This window comes from Clupea harengus, chromosome 6 (assembly GCF_900700415.2).
Source record: "Clupea harengus chromosome 6, Ch_v2.0.2, whole genome shotgun sequence".
In the NCBI taxonomy this organism is placed as follows: Eukaryota; Metazoa; Chordata; class Actinopteri; order Clupeiformes; family Clupeidae; genus Clupea; species Clupea harengus.
This window is the reverse complement of record NC_045157.1, coordinates 15,312,355-15,329,436: the sequence shown is the minus strand read 5'-3', so window position 1 is coordinate 15,329,436 and position 17,082 is coordinate 15,312,355. Positions and strand designations below refer to the sequence as shown.

The 17,082-nt window shown below is 42.4% G+C and overlaps 1 protein-coding gene across 5 annotated transcripts in view; it reads left to right on the top strand.

The window, feature by feature from the left end:
* The window catches only part of mef2ab (myocyte enhancer factor 2ab), a 28,818-nt gene extending 12,393 nt beyond the window's left edge, over nucleotides 1-16,425 (top strand). For 2 of the 5 annotated variants that reach the window (XM_012826958.3, XM_031569161.2), the window contains 10 exons: nucleotides 62-241; nucleotides 3,560-3,763; nucleotides 7,876-8,010; nucleotides 8,760-8,949; nucleotides 9,101-9,160; nucleotides 11,584-11,732; nucleotides 13,169-13,195; nucleotides 13,964-14,090; nucleotides 14,475-14,601; nucleotides 14,854-16,425. In XM_012826958.3, the coding sequence (XP_012682412.1) occupies nucleotides 188-241; nucleotides 3,560-3,763; nucleotides 7,876-8,010; nucleotides 8,760-8,949; nucleotides 9,101-9,160; nucleotides 11,584-11,732; nucleotides 13,169-13,195; nucleotides 13,964-14,090; nucleotides 14,475-14,601; nucleotides 14,854-15,217 (1,437 nt within the window). In that variant the 5' untranslated portion in view covers nucleotides 62-187 and the 3' untranslated portion in view covers nucleotides 15,218-16,425. Of the gene's footprint in view, nucleotides 1-61; nucleotides 242-3,559; nucleotides 3,764-7,687; nucleotides 7,799-7,875; nucleotides 8,011-8,759; nucleotides 8,950-9,100; nucleotides 9,161-11,583; nucleotides 11,733-13,168; nucleotides 13,196-13,963; nucleotides 14,091-14,474; nucleotides 14,602-14,853 lie in introns of all 5 variants that reach the window. The other 3 variants (XM_031569162.2, XM_031569163.2, XM_031569164.2) reach the window with 3 other exon arrangements.
* Nucleotides 16,426-17,082: the final 657 nt, after the last annotated feature.

Here is a 17,082-nt window from a genome sequence, read left to right as displayed (position 1 = left end):
ATGAGTAGCATACATAAAGATATCCGATAAACAATATCATGTTTTGTTCTTGTTGTTGCAGGTTTCTGTGTCTTGTGGAGGGACTTGGGAGAAGAATAGCATTGTACGATGTGCTGAAGTCCTAAGGATCCATACAAGTTTTATTCTCATATTTCTGGGGTGTGAGCGAAAATAGCAGAAGCGGAAAATGGGGCGAAAGAAGATCCAGATCACGCGAATCATGGACGAACGGAACAGACAAGTAAGTGACGGTTTAATAGTCTAACCTCACAGTCAGCAGGTGCACACATTTAACAGTCTCTTACCAACCCTCTCAACATTGAAAAGGAAGAGAAAACGTACAGGCTGTGGAACTCACTCAGAGCTGCAGTATACTAAAGATTACATGTCCTTTTTGTGGCGAGGAATCCTTGGAGTGGTTTCATACATCTCTGCCTTTCAAGAACGAAACCATCCCGTAAACCTTCCCTGGAGATTTTGCGCCAAACACTTAAACACGGCACATGCACTCCATGGCAGAGCCGACGTATATGACTTAATTAGAGACCATGAGATTCGCAACGCATTCTACACTGTATAGTTTGATGAGTTCGCAGACCTTGGGGCTCCGTGTGGGGAGTGATGTCGGGACGCTGCCCCACAGGCGAGGTGTCGGACACTGGAGAGCTTGTCCGAGGCTGAGGCCTCGCAGGGCCCGCCGTCCCTGTGGTTGCAGCTGGTCGGTAGTAATTAGGAGGGCAGCCGCTGCCCAACATCCCAACAGCACCCTCTCATTAGCAGGGCGGGTCAGCGGGACACACTGCGCCCTTCTCTCGCTGTCTGCCATCACTCAGACCAACCGCAGAGGCGGCTGGAATTCACCCTGTCTGCTCCGCGACGGCTAAATATAAACGCGGAGAAGCGGCGCAACAAATCCTATCTTGTCTGGAGGACTTCTTGTCTGTCTATGTGTGCTGGATTTGCATGTGTTGTATGTGTTTAATGGTTTTGAGAAGAAAAAAAACATTTTTGATATTTTATTGGTTTGTTTATTTGTGGGATATGCCTTATTATTAGTGTGGGCTATGGTAATTTTAACTTTGGGTTGCCACATTGAATACAACATGCAGTATTTGCCTGCATATCATATCACTATATTATAGCATAATTATATTCAGTGCAACATCAAGGTGCACTGCTGCTAACAGTGGCATACAGTATAAATCAAGGAATATTGTTTGCATGATATCACCCCAGAACGTGGAGAGAGGGTTGCCTCTTGATAGAGTCTGCTTGTTCGGTAAGTAGTGTTTGCTTAGAGAGCATCAGAAACTTCACAGCCTCAGTCCCCTGGGCTTGGCTGTGGACCCAAGGGAATAATCATTAGCATACATGTCCCATTATCATGAAAAATGTATTCATCTGCCCGGACTGCAGGTGCTCCATATTCATGGCATTAGAAAAGGCAGAATGTCGTAAGTGGGTTAATGAAATACTGATGTATATTATTCTAGACAAGCATTTGACTGGATTACAGTAATATATTATCTTCAATAGACAAGGAGCCATTTGGCCTACTTGCTTTTACAGAGATGCAGTGACAACTATTTGTTTTGTGTTGGTGTGGATCATAATATATTATTATATGGAATCTGCTGCAGTATATCCTCCAGTATGGCATCTTGTCATTTTGCCATATATCTTACCCATCCCCCACCACACATACAGACACACACACGCGCGCGCGCACACACACACACACATATGCACACTAATTGGAACTTTTTGGAAGAATGAATAAAAGTATCATATCTTGTTGTTGTGCTTGAAACCATGATCTGCATCATATCCGTATACATGTCGTTATATCGGTTATATCTAATCTCTGTCTCTTCTGCCCACCCCTGGGTTACCATTGCATATAAATAAAATCAGTGTTTAGGCACTCGTGTATTCTTGAGAATCATGGTTGAAATAGTATGCACTAAACTGTAGAATAGATAACACACTGACAGAATCAGAACTGTACTTTGGGATCTGTACCGCAGATTTATGTTTTACGCCCAGACCTTACCCATTTACAGATTTCATAAATATGGCCTCAAGCCCTTAACATCCATTTGTTTGCATTGTCCGAGGTTTCCCCAGCCTGTGAATGGGGATGCCACAGTAAGTGAACATGAATGCCCTGTGACCTACATACGGCCGTGCACAGCCTTTGTACTGTAAGTGCCCCGAGAGTGAGCCTGTGCAGAGTCTGTGTGCTATCTCTCCAGCTCCTCTGGAGCTGTGGTCCTGTAGAACAAGGCCGATAGCACAACCCTGCAATCAGACTCCCAGCATTTTGAAAGGCAGTGCCTGGGAGGAATGTCACATCGCACTAGGTTATTCCTAGACAGCTATTAAAAAGGGCAGTGTTCGATGTCTTAATTAGAAGACTGGTCCATATCAGTGTAATTTTTCTCACTATACTTGAACTTGAGGTTCTGTTGTGAAACGGTTACAGAAAGTGGTGGGTGATGTTAAAAAATAACTAATTAGATATAAAGGCCCCCGTTGAAGCTGCGTAAGCCGCTGTTGAAGCTGCATAGGCCCCCATTGTGTTGGTACCTTTTCTTATTATTCATCAACCTCAATGTCTTTTTCTGCCAGGGAAGTCTTTGGCAGTCTCGAATACCATATGGTAAAAAGTTTTGAAATTTGGCACACTGATTGGGGACAGTCCCCTGATTCTTTACCCCACATCTTTTGTCTGCACCCCGAGCACTCTAACGTCACCAATGGGTCCAACTTGGAGATGTGTTTATGCATGTAACATTTTAATCCTATGCCCGATTTTTAAAAGTGAGGTACCATTGGAGTCCTTGGATCTGGCTTGGATCATGAAAAAGTTTAAAATATTTCTCAGGCCACAAAGTTTGTCCAATGTTCACCAGATTTGCTTCAGATGATCACCAGACCAAGCCTCACAAAAGTTTTTAGATGTATTGTAGATTTTTTAAACCTTTTCTCTGTTACAGCCAATCGTAATCAGCAGTGAAGCCACCAGTTAGGAAGTGAGATCATATCTCAGCAACCGTCTGATGTATTGACAAACTTAGTATATGGACTCGGGACGGGACTTGACAACCCAATCATGTTGACCAAATATATGTGGCTGCCATATTGGATTCAATCAGAAACCTTAAATAGTTTTCAGCAGCTGCAAATTTGGCACAGATGATCTTCAGACAAAGCCTCACGAAAGTTATCAGATAAAAAAAAAAAAAAAAAACTGTTTCAGACTATCGAATTTGGTAGCGTAGCTGCCAAACTGGAGGTGAGCTCATATCTCGGCCAGTCTTTGGTCAACTGGCATGAAACCTATTGTGAGAGCAAATAGCCATGCCTTTGACATAATGACATTACGTTTCCATGGGAACTATGCCCTGCTGGGCTACTTGGACCCCTCATAGCTGTTTGCAGCTATATTTTTGTTTTATTTTGCCGTATGAGTTCACTGAAAAGCTACTGCCTGCTATGACTGTAGACACTACATATTAACACTTTTTTTACTTGTGTTTTCTTCTTTTTCTTCCAGGTCACATTCACTAAGAGGAAGTTTGGCCTGATGAAGAAGGCTTATGAGCTGAGTGTCCTGTGTGACTGTGAGATAGCATTGATCATTTTCAATAGTGCAAACAAACTCTTCCAGTATGCCAGCACTGACATGGACAAAGTCTTACTGAAGTACACCGAATACAATGAACCCCACGAGAGCAGAACCAACGCCGACATTGTGGAGGTGAGTGTCATTATGTTTAATAACCTTATGGGAGGTCAATCTTGCCTTGTTCCACAGGGTGAACAACACGATTATGATATTGCTTCTCTTTCCTCCATCAATAATCCACCAAACCAAACAGACAATATATAACATTTTATTTGTTGACATGTTACCAGATTTGGTTTGCCAAAGACCAGTTTTTCAATTAATCGTAGTCTAGACTGATCTCAGTTACATCAAAGGGTATTTGATATATGAACATTGAGAAAGTGGAAAGCCCACGCCACAGATACAGTATGTATAGTCCGGTCACTGTCAGACAGTAAATCCTGGCAGGACAAACAGGACGAACTGCTTATTAAAGGTGCTACTAAACTACCAAGAAAGAATCAAGTTAAGTTTCTCAATTTAGTTCAAGGATATTTACTATACACATCAAGCGCTTGAAGAATTCTAATGATAAATAATTAATAATAATAAATGATATCCAGCTGAGTGACCAAACAAAAGATTTATCTCACCGGAATTCCTCTTCTCTTGCAAATTGTCCCCAAAGTCAAAAGAGAGAGGTATATATTTCTTAGAGAACTAGCCCTAGCCCCAAACAGTAATCCAGTTTTTTTTACAGAGAAAAAATTGCTTTTTACACCTGCCTCCTTTGTCTCCAGGTGTTTTTTACACACTTCCTGCTTCCTCACACAGGTGTGCTTTTTCTTAAACCCTACACTGACACTGCATCAGTAATAATCTTCTTAACAGTAAATTACCATACCATACAATATCACCATATGCCAGTAACCATTACCTGTCAGTGGATCTCCTTTAGGACCTAGTCCTAATGTGTCTGTGGAAGCATCACAACATGTCTGATAGGTCTTGATGTTATGTTAAATGTTATACATAATTTATATTTAAGGAAAATGATCCATAATACCTGGTGAAGCTGCATGCTTCTATCTCTAAATTAATAAATGGAGTTCTCCAGCTAGTGCCTCTGTGGAATGAAGTGATGGATTCCACAGAAGAGTCACACTACTTCAGTTTGAATCTAACACATGCAACTTCACAGTGAAAATATGCTCATGTTAATCATGAATTGGTCTCATGGGTATCTCTTTGATGAACATTATTTGACATAATGCCATTACACTTTGAGCAATACTGTTAGTTATTCTGTTAGGTTGGTTAATAGTAGATACCACACAGCCTTGGCATCAGCAGCAGTGGATGTATGACTTATGCGTATATAGTGTTAGTTTATGATCAGTTATCCGCATCTTGGTATAAGATAACATGAAATGGATTTCATATTAACCAGTAGGCAGATGCGCGGATGAGCTCTTTGCCAAGAAGTGAGAGATTCTCCTCAGCATTGTTTTGCGCAGCACACAAACATTCACACTGAAATGTGAATTCACCAGCTGTGGCAAGCTAAAAATACTCTGCATCCATAAGTGGGTGAGAAAATGATGGGGGTCGGGATGATTTTTGCAACTTCATATCAAACGTCGTCTCTGCTTCGCTCACTTATATCGGCTAATCTGCATCTCATCTGCACTTCTGTTCTCATCAAGTGGGCACATTATGGCAAATTTGGGCTACTCACGCAGTGTGTGTGAGTCCCAGGCTATTAAACTAAGAGGCAGAGCTGCAACTATGAGATCTTTTTCACTTTACTGAGACACAGACACACTGCTGGGAGATGGGCTCTGTGGCAGTCACCTCTGTCCTCCAACACTGCGAGAAGGACATCTGTCTTGTGCGTAATTGAATCAGACATGAATAGAACTGTCAATAGCCATTAATAGATTGAAATAATAAAGACTGGCCCATTAGCGTCTGGGAATGCGGTCGGGCCTCTGCTGATGCAGTGGTCAGCTTGGCTAGCCGCTGTCTCTCTCTTCCTATTATGAGCAGGCCCTCGGCCATTAAAGATCCTGCCTAATCACCCCATCAGCTCAGAGGCATGTCTTTGCAATGCTATGCATCTCGACCTTCACATGCATTATGACATTTGCTATTTACAAATTGCCATGACACGGGTGCTTATTTAGCCCTTACGCATGTGCTGAAGATGGGCAATTTGCTACAACATGCCCCCTACTGGAAGTTGCTGGATGCTGGTTATTCTGGAGCAAGATTCTTTTAGCTGAAAAGATCTGATAACAATATGGAGGTCCTTGAGGGTCATGGTGGTGATTTTGTTTTTCAGTGCTGCTTTTGTGTCCCCTCGCAATACTTTTGCATCCCCTTGCAATACTTTTGCGTTACCTCAAGAACTCAATAGTACTGCAAGTAAACGCAAAGTATTACGAGGTAACACAAAAATATTGCAACGTAATGCAAAAGAATCACCATGCCCTTTAGGGGCTCCATAAACAGACCCTGTGAAAGATCTGTTACATTATTTCCCAGTTCATGTGAATGTGATTGGAGATACTCAGTAGACCTTTACCCCTCCCTGTTACTGAAGCTGTCTTATGACAGCTATAAATGATGGCATCTGAAACCAGCAAATCATAAGATGATACCTCTACATTGTTGTAACCATTTCAAAGCAAAGACAAATGTTTTGAAATATATACAGGCAAAGAAAAGTGAAGATCATAAAACATCCTGAGGGTGTCCTAAGTTTGAGAACCATGTCTGTCAGGACTGTTAGATAGTTTAGAGGCAGTTGCCTGCCCTGCCTAACTGGAGACAAGTTTCTGTCCACCTCTCCCAGGGCCTATTGGGTGAGGTCTCATGAAGACTCGCTGGCATCCACTGCCCTGTCCCCTGATTTGATCAGAATCCTCAACAGTGCTGATAAATATTTCATGCAGTTGTGAGAATGAGAGCGAGATCATGTTTCGCGAGCCCAGAAAGTCAATGTCTGGCCACTTGTCTGGGGTCAAAGAAAAGGAGCTCACAAAGTCATTCATTGGCATTTTGTTTCTTTCATGACAAAAAATAGAATAAGCGTAATGAAAAACAAGAATTGCAATTACGCCTTAAACTACAGAATGTTTAATTGGCTGTTTGTTCATAATAAATGTGATGCAAATGTCATGTGTCATTGTGAGTGACAATGACAGTGACAATTTCATTTGTATATCTATAACAAAAACACTTCTCTCCAGACTTTTTTTTAAAATTGAAATTACAACATTTTGTGTTTAATTGCTTGTCGAACAAACCCTAAACAACTGGTACGGTACTGGTAAAAAATTGTACATATGGTAACAGCGACTGTCCATATGCTTCAAAATAGATAAGTCAATTATGCAACCGAAAGTAGGTCAAGGTCCCTGTCTTGCAAGGTCAAACAGTCTTCCACAGGCAGTGCAGGTGCCAGCAGTTGTTAAAGAACGGTCATGCTGTTCATGTGCCATATGTCAGGTTAAGTCTCTCGACTAGCGGTTGAAGTCAGCGGTTGTTTAATGCCATACATATACAAGTCACAACGAAAAAGATCCACTCCACTATGTAAATTGTGTAAAGTTTTTCATTTTTGTTTTTCTGGTAATAATTACAGTGAAATTTGTTACATTGTGTACATTGTGTTACATTTGAAAATGACTATGTATGTATCTGTTGTTGGGATTCAGATATTCTCACTAAGCTGTCAGATACCGACAGCTGCTGTAACACATGCATGGATCGAGGTAGAGAGAGAGAGAGAGAGAGAGAGAGAGAGAGAGAGGGAGATGCTCATTAATACAATGCCTACATGCTTTGGACAGCTCAAATGTCACCACTCTGCCACAGCTACAGATAGCTTCCTGGAACAAAAGCATACCGCCCTAACATGTCCTGATGCTGCATAATGTTTCACCTGAAAGAGCTTTAATTATTGATCCCCCATTTGAAAACGTTTTGTGATACTATACACTGCCAGATCGTTCATACTGCAGCCAGCTTATTGCATGCAGGCAGGTGAATTTGCTAATTCTATTTCAGAAACTAAGGCACAAAGGCCAAGATGACTTTGCCATTCCCGTGGCTGACGAGAGCTACGGGCTGAGCCCCGAGCTGGATGACGAGAGTGATGTAATGTGTAAGCACTTGGGTGTAAGTACACTTCTCGGCCTCCTCTCTGCTTCCTTTATGTTGATTCGCTTTCTCTTTTATTTTGATGTCCACCACAGGCGTTAAACAAGAAAGAGCACCGGGGCTGTGACAGCCCCGACCTGGATGCCTCTTATGTGCTCGCCCCGCACACAGAAGAGAAATATAAAAAAATTAATGAGGAGTTTGATAATATGATGAGAAATCACAAAATCGTAAGTAACTACGGTGCTGCTGCTGCTGCTACTGCTGCTGCTTGATATGTTGGCACGCCAGTGGTTTAAGCATCTAACACTGTTTTGTTACTGTTCTCACACTGAGAGGCACACTCTCTGTATAATATGTGGGCTTTTTTTCCTAACGTGAAAATGGTCATCAGATGTGTTACACCACAGTCCAGACTCTCATTATAATATATGCTCCCCAGAGACAGAGAAAACAGACTGCAGAAATGTCACCTAGTCTGAGTGAGCATGCTTCGTACTAAGCCGGCAACATATGGTGCCACTCCTCAGACACATAACACACAGGTTCCTAAGGTCATCGTGAAATGAGAGGTGTTTCTTTTGGGGACGAGGCCATTCTTCATTCACCTTAGCATGAGGTCACAGTTTGGCACAGGATTGCAGAGGAATGGTTATCTCTGAATCCGACTGCATGTGCTCCGCATTGTAAGCTTATAGCTAAATTAGAGCTTAAGTGCACACTTAAGTCTGTTTCCTTAGACTTTGCCATCAAGTGTCATTGTGATGAGGAAAATAGTTTCCATCTCATCCATCTGCTAACAATTGTAATGATTTGTAAGCCTAAAAAAAAAAATCATAAATGCCTAAATATGCAATTAACTGTAGTTGCTTGCTTGTGCTGTACATTGCCATTTATGTGTCCTGTTGTTTCTTGATTTAACATCTAAATTTTAATTTATGCATTTATTTATTTTCTTACTGTACATTCTCTACTGCAGCCATCTGCCATGTCACAGCAGAACTTCTCCATGCACGTGGCTCTGCAGGGGACCAACCCCAACACCCTGGCCTACAGTCCAGGCGGTTCCCTCGGAGACACTGGGGTGCTGTCTTCGCCCCATGGTTCCTTGCACAGGAATATGGGCTCCCCTGGGATGTCTCAAAGACCCCCCAGCACAGGAACTGCAGGTAAGTCTGAACACCAAGACTTACACTCTCAACTATTCACAACAGAAATGAATACATGAAGTGTTTGTATAGCATTGTCTTTGTATAACATTTCCCTTTTTAATGCAGCTATGTTGTTCAGTTATGTTTTTTTTTTTACATTCAAATGTAGGTTCTATGCTGGGAGCTAGTGATATGCCAATGGTGAATGGTGCAATATCCAGCCAAGTTGGTGAGTCAAAAGCCACATTCCAAATAGTTTGTAGTTATTTGTCCGTGTGTCTTTAACAGGACAGTTTGACTGACAGTTTTGTATTGAGGTGTTAACCATGAGTGTCCACTTCCTGTTCACCACACATTTCCTTCACTCGACACATGCGTGTCCGTGTGGCTTGGCCTTTGCCCTTATAAGGGCCGAGAAAGTCAGCAAGATGGCCCAGTAGACCTCTGAAAGCATGTAGACCATGGCAAGCCTCTCGGCTGCATGTCCACAATGCCTCGGCTCGCTGTCACAGCCCACCATGTACCGAATGAAAGAGCGCGGCAGGTGTGGCTTAACGCTCTTCCCTGTTCCAATCTGTTTGGAGAGGTTTGAAGATGTTGTTTGCGCTTGCATGACAAGCAGTCTGTGTTAAAACTGCCAGCTGCTGTTTCCTTCCAGCACAAATCTGTAACTTAGGGTATAGCTGCGTGCTGCAGGTGCAGTTTGAGCCGTGTTTTGCATTGTTTGCATTTGAATCTCGGATTTTCGTCTGTGCATGTCATTTAGCTGATGATTTATGCAAAATGACTTCATGATCGTCATGCATAGAGGGTTTTATGTCACAAACAAAATGAAGACCATTGCTCCATGCAAGTCATACATGTGTATGCATAATGTATTGCATTAACTGTAAGTCGTGTCAGTGAACATTGAAGGATACATTGATCAAGGGTATCAAAGTTTTTCTCCAAATAAGCATCTATTTAATTGACCATCCATCACTGTAACAGAGATCACTTGAAGAAATGTTGAGGCATTTTCTGTTTCTAGTGGAGCTTTCGATAGAGCATGGCGGTGATTTAGTGTTCGAGGGGTTTAAGCTGCAAGATGTCATCCTCAGCACGCCTGTTCCTGCCCCCCACCCCCCCCTCCATTCCTACCCCCCAGCCCCTCCACCTCCCTGTCTGAGTGATGATTTGGTAATCACAGCAGAATCTGCATACAGCAGGGGCTCAGCTGACCCCCACTTACTGACAGGGGATTCACAGAGACACAACGCAGGCTGACATGCCACAGACTGGATCGGAGTTTGACCAGGACGACACGTGAAATATCAAATTACAAGAATGCAGCCCCACCCCCGTTAACAAAAAAAAACATGGCAGGGTTTCCCAAAGCCTTCTTAACGCTACGTTATTCGTACGTTATATGGTTATGGTGACGTATATCTTAAGAGGCTGAATCCATGTTTCTGGCGTACATTTTTGTTATTCACGTAAGTTTGAGAATGCGTGAGATGAGTATGATGGGCATGAATCAGATTGGAGCGCAATTTTTTTGGGGAAAACCTGCCCTGATCTTTATATTCTCTAGCAACATTTGTTTTATGCCTGAGCAAGGGGTCTATGGGAGTCAGTCTCATGGTGAGAGTGCAGGGGCTAATGTTGAGGAGTGAACGTTAATACTTCCTCTGCTGGTCCTCTTATGAAACACTGCACACTTAGATTATTTGACAAGCATACAAATACATGGACAGACACACATACTCAAATATAGCGGTAAAATGGCTCCAGTTTTATGGTTAGAGTTCAAAGGTAATGTTGAGGGGCTAACGGTGGAGCTACAAGTAAGATTAATATTGATTACTGAGAATTCCTGTGCTGGGCCTCTCATGAAACACTGCACACTTAGATTGTTTCACCTGTAGTCCAGACCACCTCAGGAAGGATTCTGTTCTGGCAAGCGTGCGGTTGATAAATAAACAGACACACACACACACACACACACACACACACACACACACACACATACAAATACACGTACAGGCGCACACACACACACTGAGACACCTAAGCGGTAAAATGGCTCCTGCTTGGCACCTGGTTGGCGATGCTCCCAGCCTAACTCTGGAGCAGGTGCCAGAGAGGACGAGTCTGGCCAGCAGCTGTGGAAATAATGATTGAATTTCTGTTAGATGACAGTTACTATGACCCACATCTGCAGTCCTTTATTCAAGGAGTTCACTGCTCTCAAATGTTGCTAAGGCCTACCTTATGAATTCCGTATAGAACATTAAGGACTTCAGTGTCAGTGAGTCAAGATATTATACTGTTTTATTGCACAGTAATTAACAGAGATCTGTCACCATTTTTTGAACCATGTCAAATCATCTAGCTGTAAAATCAGATGTATAGAAAATGAATAGGAGTTCTGAATTTGTATTCACCATTTGCCATTCCCAGACGAACCGTATCCGGCACACTGCATTGTCAAAATATGTCTGATTTCCTAAGCCAAGGAAGGAAAGAATGCCACAGCCAGCATGGCCTGATCTTGGCATGTCTTGTAGTTGTTTGCTTTTGGTTGTGATGTTTTTGTGTTATATTTGCTTGAGGAGAGTCCTGGCCTCACATCCACTGTTTATCTCTCTTGGTTTCCTTGTGCCTCTGCAGTGAATGGCTTTGTGGGCAATACCAGCGGGAACAGCTTGGGGAAAGGGATGCCGGCCAAGTCTCCATCGCCCCCTGGTGGCAATCTGAATGTTAGCGGCCGTAAACCGGACCTGCGAGTGGTCACTGGCAAAGGCATGATGCACCAACTGGTGAGTGTGTTTGGTCCCAGTGTGAGATCATTAGGAAATAAATTAAATGCTCATTTGTGATCCAAATGGTCGAAGTTTTGCAGTTGTCTTTGCAGTTTTGCAGTTGGATCTGCCACATTTTGCCTTACCCCCTGCCAGCACTGAAATGGTACACACTCTTTCTCTTTGCTAAAAAGGCTACCTCTGTGAATATGGCTTTAAATTTGGCCTTGTCACCTTTCAGTTACTCAATCTGAAATTATAATGCATTTTCATAAATGTATGTGTTAATTTGAGAACTCATTATATTCACATCACAACTCTTACCACTGTGAACTTCCTCTGCTTTGTCAACTCAAAACTGAGTATTTAAAGGTGAAAATATGAATAGTAGGTGAGATATGTTTTTAACCATTTTAAAAGGTTGGTTCATTTTAAGCCAAACTCTCCTAGACAGAGTAGCTCTAAGCCTATACATTCTTAGCAAGCAGCATGTCTGACTTGCGCTCCCACGCGCTGCATAACTCAGCAGATGCTCGAGGTGTGGCAAGTAGTGGCATTCAAATGAAAGGCAAGTGTGAGCAGCACTGCACCAACCCGCCACTAAGTCACGGCGGTGTCATATTAATCACGTCCTCCACTGCAGGCGTGGAAAGGATCTTACCGGAATCTCCGAATGGCAGCCAGATTGCATATTTTTCCGTTGCTGCCACACTGGCAGGGTACGAGGGAACTGCTCTGTTTGACCGGCACAGCGCATAGCAGCATATGGGCTCCAGCTGTGTGTCAGCAGTGGCCCCTGTCCTTGGAAGGGATGCCTGAAAGCATTTCAGCTGCACCTGTTACACTGGCATTGACATTGGTCGTGGAGGGCTGTCTGCCCTTGGCAAATTCAGATCAATTTAGCTGTGTTTTGGTGTAGAAATGTTCAGGAAACTATTGACCTGGTGACACCAATTGCCTGACATGCAAGAGCGGGCTAGAACAGAGGCTACAGTGGTAGAGAAAAAAATCCTGAAATGGGTCCAATCCATTTGTTCAGCTGTTTTAGGTCAGATATACAAGAGAGAGGGTCTAAAGTACCAATTCTCTTAAAAGAGAGTCCAAACATGACTGAATGGTGCTAATGTTATTGATAATGGATGTCAAATAAGGCTGTATGGCACACACGTTCATATGCAATCCTTACAGATTGACATCCAAATGATTTTAGGACATAACCCATCTAAAGTAATGAGCTGTGAATTGCATGTTGTGAATATCCTATGACATGCCACATTACATATTGAGGTATGTTTGAGTATTATTTGTAATAGCTGTGCTAGGTAACATACAACATACTATAAACATACATACTAGGTAATAAATGCATATATTGAGGCCAGTCTGAGATATTATTGTATGAGACATAGCCATGATACCCTCCTTAGTGAATCTGCCTTCCCTATTACATGCAGTCAGAGGAGGAAGAAATAGTGGATATGGTGAGTAAACATAACCTAAGTTAGACTTTTTTACTACGTTATTAAATGAAAATATGTAGCTTGTTAAGTGACGTCATAGTTTTGGCTAGACTATTTGTTTGGTGGGAAATTTTAATCAATTGTCCGTCTGAAAGAATGTTCTGCTTGTGCATTACTGTCAGGAATTGTAAGATATATTTTGAGGGTAGCCAGATTCATGTCATTGGCTGTAAGAAAGACTAAAACCTGGCCTGCGGAAAGCTCATCCATCTCCAGACTTATGCACATTTTGCAAACGGAGAATGTTGGGGAACTTGAGATTTCATTGTTTGTTTACAGGTCCAAGAGCAGGTTGCTATGTTTGTTCTCTCTGCAAGCAGCCATGAGTGTGTTGTGTGTTTTAGAGGGGACTATCCATTAAAATATTTGATTAAATACACCAGAAACTGTGGTTAACATGTTCAAAGTGATGAACTTTCAAAGTGATCATTTTAGCTAACACTGCCGACTCCAGAATGTATTTTTGCCAGACATGCGGCTTGAAGCTCCGCTTGTGTCTCTGAGATACCCCATTAACACAAAACTGTCAGTAAGGACAAATCTCCAGGTTTACAGCGACATCTAGTGGTGGAAGACAGCACAGGCATTTAAGTGGACTGCAATCTTCTCGTGAGGCAGTCAAAATTCAACCCGCCTCCCTGTAAACTGAAGACCCTCTGTCTTTGACAGCTATTCCCTCTGTTTGTGCACTTTTTGAACCCTTTACCGTTACCCTGCCCTTGTTTACAGAACGCCCAGAGAATAAACAGCTCCCAGACCACCCAGTCACTGGCCACCCCAGTGGTGTCCGTTAACACACCCAGTCTTCCACACCAGGGTCTGGTCTACTCCGCCATGGCCTCCACCTACAACTCAGGTAGGCCAGGGCCCTCACACCCTCACACCCTCACACAAGCAGCTTCTGTGTTTGACACCACCTGTGCTGTTAACTGTCTACTCCATCCTGCTGTGAAGTTACACTGTTGTTCAAATTTGAAGCTGATTAGTGTAGAACGATAACTTTCTAGGACTTTGTGGTAGGAGTATGTGTTAATCAGCTAAAGTCCTCAACTGAGAGGTCTTACTGAGCTAATCAATCTGGCTCAGTGTGAGGTTACATTTACATCCATTTACATTTAGTCATTTAAATGTCTTTTATCCAAAGCGTTCTGGACCATCTGTAGTGGTTTCACCGGTTAGAACATGGTGGGACATTTTCAATCCTGAAATTCAACATTTGTGCTGTGTTGCTGTTTTTCAGACTATCAGCTAAGCAGCTCTGACCTGTCTAACCTGCAAGGCTTCAGCCCCTCGGGTGGCCTGTCTATGGGATCTGCACCTTCATGGCAACACCAGCAGATGGGCCATGGGCCACCAAGCTCACAAGGGCAAGTTCAATACCATTCTGTAGGAAACATGTTCAATAATGGTGACTTTCAGTACTTTCAGAAATTGTCTTAACAATACAAAGAATATGGGTTTTGTATGTAGCCGGCACTGATGAGTATGTGCTTTTACTCTAGATCACCATGCATAAAGTGCTTTTGAACTGTGCAGTTTCGTTAACGGTCTACATCGTAATATTTCATCAATGTCACCCTTTCACTTACTGCAAACTCACTGAATATATTTCACCTCAGGGGCGGGAATCACTTACCTCAAGGTGCCAACCTGTCTGTCAGCACCATCCATAATATCAACATCAAGTCGGAGCCCATTTCACCTCCCCGGGATCGCGGAGCCTCCTGTGGGGGCTCGTCCGGTTTCATGGCCCATCCAGCTGCTCTGGCTCAGGCTCCAGCTCCCAGGCAGGATGTGGGCCGCTCCCCTGCCGACAGCCTGAGCTCGTCCTGCAGCTCCTATGAGGGCAGCGACCGCGAAGAGCATCGGCCAGACTTCCACCACAATAATGCTGGGCTCAGCAGAGCCCCAGGTGGGGCAGGGGGGGAAGACCAGCAGAGTCCTTCAGCCAAGCGCCTGCGCATGGACACCTGGGTTACCTAGAGTCAGTCACTCAGGTCGGCTTGGTTCAGCCATCTTGGATCGCTTTGGCAGGGAGTGTTTTGTAGTTGTTGCTGTTGTTACTGGTCTTGTTAATGTTATCAATACAAATTATATTGTTATTATTATATAATGAAGTTACAATATCAATATGAATGTGTCACGTTTTTATTTAAATGTTAAACAATAAGACTGTTATTATTAATGTTTGAATAGGTATTGCTATTTTGTACTTGATTTACTATTTGTTTTGAATTAAGATTTATATTTACAGAAGTAAGTAAAACTATATCATGTAGGTCATTATTTCAGCAGGGTGCTTTTTTTGTCAAATGATAGAAAGGCAATATGCAGTGATGTTTTAATACTTTTGGTTTGTATTTGAGGTGACATTTTTTTTTTTTGTATTTTAAAATGACACTGTTGTTTATAAGAAACTGTATGTTGCTTATGGGTGCACGACAGATGGATTTTTTTGCAGTTGTATGACTGGTATCCATTTTGCTTCTTTTTGCAAGATGACATTTCTGTAAGCCAAAGGTCTATGTTATCATTTATGTTCATAGTTCATAGTTTTTATATATTTACATTTTATTACTGAGACTACAACAGGTAATTGAAGCCATGGACATTGAGTATGAACACGCACACACACACACACACACACACACACACACCTGAGCCTACTTTGATAGCTTTGTTTTTTATAGTGTGCGTTACGTAGCTCTCAAGTCAGGTTAACATTTGTGAATTACTGCCAACCTTGCCAGGCTTTAACTTCAGTTTAACTTTTTTTTCAGAAGGTAAAATTCAGACAGTGTGCGGCACTCTTGTAACATGTATCATGTGCTCACAATTACTCTGGATTGTCTTCAGTAGCTCTTCAACACTGGTTATGAACAAATAGCATCTGCTTACCAGAAGACTGTACACCTAGGCCATCCAGCCGTCGGCTATTTGACAGTAACCCAACTGTGGAGTGTACCGTTTAGATGAAAAGGTACAGCACAGTACCCCATCTTTAGTACTGTAGGACTGTAATTAGCAACTCTGAATATCAAGGAGGATAGACACGATAGGTCTACGAAATACTTAAACATAGCTTTTTTTCCTTTGTAATAGAGTGTATATATTGTAAATATGTTATTGTATTGAAAGGAATGAATGGCATATTTAAATATTAAGTGAAATACAGCATATTTAAATCACAATGGAAGAGCAGTTTCTTTCTCTGATCATAGTATGGTACAACACTGCACTCATATATGAAGTTTTGAAGCATTTCTGACACTCAGAGGGCGTCCCTTTATTCCACCAAAGCAAAGTAAGGGGGTTTTATTTCCACATCCACATCCGGTTCATGTCCAGTCAAACATCAGTGGTGGATATTGATTTGTTGTTCGCAGTGGTGTAGTGGTCCCTGGAGAAGTGGGTATACTCTTAATTTTGCATTTTTTTAAGCAGCCCATACAGCACAGGATAAACGCCCTGTTTTGAGAAGTGGTACTATACGCAATGCTGACTGAAAAATAAGTGGGTATACTCCGTATACCTGCGTAAACCCTGGACTACACCACTGGTTGTTCGTGTTACTATGTCATAGGGAGCTTCCCTGCTGTTTGGGCCACTCAGTATGAGAAATACAGGAGGTGGAGCCTGATGTTTACCAACATCAATGACAGGAGTGCTCTCATACTTTTTTCGCTGTGGCATTAAAGGGAAGGTATAGTCCACTACAATCCATTAACAAAATCGATATAGACAGAACACCATGCTCGGGTATTAATCATATGAAAGCAAACACAGACAAGAAAAGGTATTGATTAATTGATGCTAAATGATTCTGATTTTTGTATATCTGACAAACC